The 4,072-nt window shown below is 42.8% G+C and overlaps 1 protein-coding gene across 1 annotated transcript in view; it reads left to right on the forward strand.

Moving 5' to 3' along the window:
• Nucleotides 1-2,109: 2,109 nt before the first annotated feature.
• The window catches only part of LOC111140348 (protocadherin gamma-A12-like), a gene marked incomplete at its 5' end in the record, with an annotated part of 3,285 nt that continues 1,322 nt past the window's right edge, over nt 2,110-4,072 (forward strand). Inside the window, 5 exon segments of the mRNA XM_022492629.1 lie at nt 2,110-2,715; nt 2,718-3,007; nt 3,009-3,228; nt 3,438-3,943; nt 3,945-4,069. Of these exon segments, the coding sequence (XP_022348337.1) occupies nt 2,110-2,715; nt 2,718-3,007; nt 3,009-3,228; nt 3,438-3,943; nt 3,945-4,069 (1,747 nt within the window).

Raw genomic sequence — 4,072 nt, forward strand, 5'->3', positions numbered from 1 at the left:
TTTTCAGCCTGGTCTGTGTGTCAAGTCAGGACCTATGGTTCCTCCCAACTACAGTGAAGGGACTTTGCCTTATTCCTACAATATGTACGTTGCCTCGGATTCCCAGAAAGCAATGCTTAATTTACTCACTATGACGTCAGAAATGGGACCCTTACAAGATCTCTCTACTGAAGCTTCGTTTGTAATAAGTGCCACTGAAGAGAATAACAAATTAAACTCTTACACTGATGCTTCTGCTCACGTGAGTGTCAATAAACAGGTTTGGTTTAATTTCCAAATAATATTTTGGCAAAAAATCTTAAACAGATCATATCTACTATCACTTTGTTTGTTTACCCACTCTCAATATTTTCTTTTCCTTTCTGTGTGAGCCAGTGACTTCATTATTAGCCCTCAAGTATTTTGAAATACTTTGACAATTTCACCTGAGATAGTCTTTATCCACCTACACGCTCTATCTCCTTTACTGTGACAAATGGATATTATGATGCTATTGCCACAGAAATATCTATAACTGAAGCATAAATGTTTTTTTTCCTGGGGGTGTTTCTCTTCCTCAGAACATCAATATTTTGAGTATATAAGCCTTTTTCTTCATAATCACAAAGTGAGTAAAATGCATAAGAAAAGTTTTTAAAAATCTTTTAAAGATTTTATTTATTCAAGAGACAGAGCACTAGCTAGGGAGAGGCAGAAGCAGAGGGAGAAACAGACTCCCCGCTGATCAGGGAGCCAGACCCAGGCCTCCATCTCAGAACTCTGGATAATGACCTGAGCTGAAGGCAGATGCTTAACAGACAGCAGAGGCTTAACTGGCTGAGGCACCCAGGCACCATGAAAGGCTTTTTTCCCTAAAGGACAGAGTAGTATTTTAATAATAGTCCATTACATTTGCTAAGGATTTTTTGAATCCCACTGAAAAGGCCAATTTTATTCCCAATATTTTCTCAGAACTATCTGTAGATTTCCTTCCAGCTTTAAAGATATGTTGTGGTAGGCCTGCCAAATATGCTTATCCTCAGAATCCAAACATTTACATTAATGAAAGCAGAATAGTGGGAATTTTTTTCTTAATATTGATGGGTTTCAAATGTATTACCAGTCATTTTCAGTAAATGGAATTGGGTTTGTTACTCAGAAAAAGGTAAGTTTTTACTATTCTTTGGATTGCTAATTTTCTCAAACATGGTTTTGAAATAAAATGTGTTACTATGTTGTAAAGTACTACCCTTACTTCCAGTAAATGCAAGTTGAAATGCTTCCATTCTGTCCTAAAAATGTTAATGTGTCTTATTCACTTGACTTCTTGTTCATGTGCTTCTGATAATATATACAATTGCATTTCCTATTTTTAGGTTTCCATATTGTGCAATTTTGATTTCTAAATATTAAATATTGGCAACCTTTTAAAATAGCTCCTCTAAGTATATTTAATACCTGTAAAAATCTGCCCCTTATCACAGCTGAGTGAGAAAGTTTAATTTATTCTACGATTTTTCAAAAACAGGAAACACCTAGGAAGATGTCCCATAATAGGTGTTTTTTGGGAGTGGTGATATCAAACTAGGTGCACTAAAGTTATACGGTTAAAATTACTTTGTATAGAAACTTCAAATTCATTTGAAAGGTTATTGGAAGAACAATACAACTACAGAAAATAATCTCAAGAAAGCAGCTCTATATGAAAAATTTTAGAGAAATACAAAGAAGTTGACTGAAATTCCTAGTAAAAGGAGCACTGTAATTTTTTAGTTGGCTCCACTTACATCCCTATTTGAGGAACAGTAAGTGGAGCTATTTGAGGTAGAAAAACCAAAGATCCTTCCTGGAGTTGAAGATTGTGCAGTAATTGGTTAGGACCCTGAGCACCACTGTTCACAGGGAGAGAAAAACAGAGATCCTGCTTGCCTCCTGCTTGTCCTGCAGGCACAGGCACCTGTAGCACAAAGCCCAGATAGAAGCTACTCATCTCCGGGACTATGAAGAAAATGTTGGATTCTGAAGATGGGAAAAACTGGTCCTGACTTGGGTGGTCTAGGGACAAATTGGAACTAATATCCTCCAGGAAAGCGATGATGATTCCTGAGCGACTGCATCAGGACTGAAAAGGGCTTGTCCTGCTGGGATTTCTCCTGGGGAATCTATGGGAAACTGGGTGCACCCAAATTCACTATTCACTTCCTGAGGAGCTGGAGAAAGGCTCTAGGATGGGAAACATCGCCAAGGACCTGGGGTTGGAGCCCCAGGAACTAGAGGAGCACGGAGTCGGTATAGCCTCCAGAGGTACGACTCAACTTTTCGCTCCAAACCTTCGAAGCAGCAGCCTTATCTTCGCAGGCAGGGTAGACTGGGAAGAACTCTGCATGGGGGTCTTAAAGTGTCAATTAAATCTGGAGATTTTGCTGGAGGATAAAGTAAAAATATACAGGGTTGTGGTAGAAGTGAGAGACATCAACAATAATGCCCCCTATTTCCGGGAAGATGAATTAGAAATAAAAGTGAGTGAAAACGCAGCCACTGAGTTGCAATTCCCTCTTCCCCACACTTGGGATCTGGATATCGGGAAGAACTGTCTCCAGAGCTACTGACTCAGTAGTAATACTGACTTCTTTCTGGACGTGCAAAGCGGAGCGGATGGTAACACGTACCCAGAATTGGTTTTGGAGCATGCCTTGGACCGGGAGCAGAAGGCTATTCATTACCTTGTTCTCATGGCTCTGGGGGTGACCCAATCCGCACAGGCACTGTGCGCATCCGTGTGATGGTAGTTGATGTGAATGACAATGCACCAGTATTTGCACAGTCTGAGTACCACATGAGTGTTCCAGAGAATGTGGTCATAGGCACTAAGCTGCTTCGGGTAAGCACCACTGACCCTGATGAAGGAGCCAGTGCTGAAGTGATGTATTCCTTCCATTATGTGGACAACAAGGCAGCGCACGTTTTCAAACTAGATGCTAATTTAGGGACAATTTCAACAATAGGGGAGCTGAACCACAAGGAATCGAGGGTTCTATGAGATGGAAGTGCAAGCTGTGGATAATGCAGGATATTCTGCACAAGCCAGAGTCTTGATCACAGTATTGGACATGAATGATAACGCCCCTGAAGTAGTTATCACCTCTCTCCCCAGCTCTATTCTGGAAAACTCTCCCAGAGGGACATTAATTGCCCTTTTAAATGTAAATGATGAAGACTCTGGGGAAAATGGACAAGTGATCTGTTTCATCTGAGAGAATCTGCCATTTATTTTTTTTTAAATTTTATTTATTTATTTGAGAGAGAGAAAGATCACAAGTAGGCAGGGAGGCAGGCAGAGAGAGAGGAGGAAGCAGGTTCCCTGCTGAGCAGAGAGCCCCATGCAGGGCTCAATCCCAGGACCCTGAGATCATGACCTGGGCGGAAGGCAGAGGCTTAACCCACTGAGCCACCCAGGTGCCCCAAGAATCTGCCGTTTAAATTAGAAAAGTCTTATGGAAATTACTACAGTAACAATTCTAGCTATATCATCACCATGACCGCCAGTGACAGAGAAAGTCTGTCCCTGTCCACGGAAACTCACATCTCACTGAAAGTAGCAGACACCAGTGACAACCCGCCTGCCTTCTCTGATGCTTTCTACTCTGCCTATATCATGAAGAACAACCCTAGAGGAGCCTCCATAGTGTCTGTGACTGCCTATGACTCCGACTATGGAAAGAACGCCCAGGTCACTTACTCACTGGCGGAGAACACCCTTCTCAGAACACCCATATCCTCCTACATCTCCATCAACTCTGACACTGGCATTCTATATGCCCTGTGTTCCTTCGACTATGAACGATTCCAAGACTTGCATCTACAAGTGATGGCCCACGACAGCGGTGACCCTCCGCTCAGCAGCAACGTATCTCTGAGCCTGTTGGTGCTGGACCAAAACGACAACGTGCCAGAGATTCTGTACTCCCCACCCCCCGCCCCCGCCAACCGATGGCTCAACAGATGTGGAGCTGGCACCCCGCTCTGCAGAGCCTGGCTACCTGGTCACCAAGGTGGTGGCGGTGGACAGAGACTCTGGCCAGAACGCCTGGCT

The sequence above is a fragment of the Enhydra lutris genome, unplaced genomic scaffold (assembly GCF_002288905.1).
Source record: "Enhydra lutris kenyoni isolate GAN:26980312 unplaced genomic scaffold, ASM228890v2 scaffoldscaffold604, whole genome shotgun sequence".
NCBI lineage: Eukaryota > Metazoa > Chordata > Mammalia > Carnivora > Mustelidae > Enhydra > Enhydra lutris.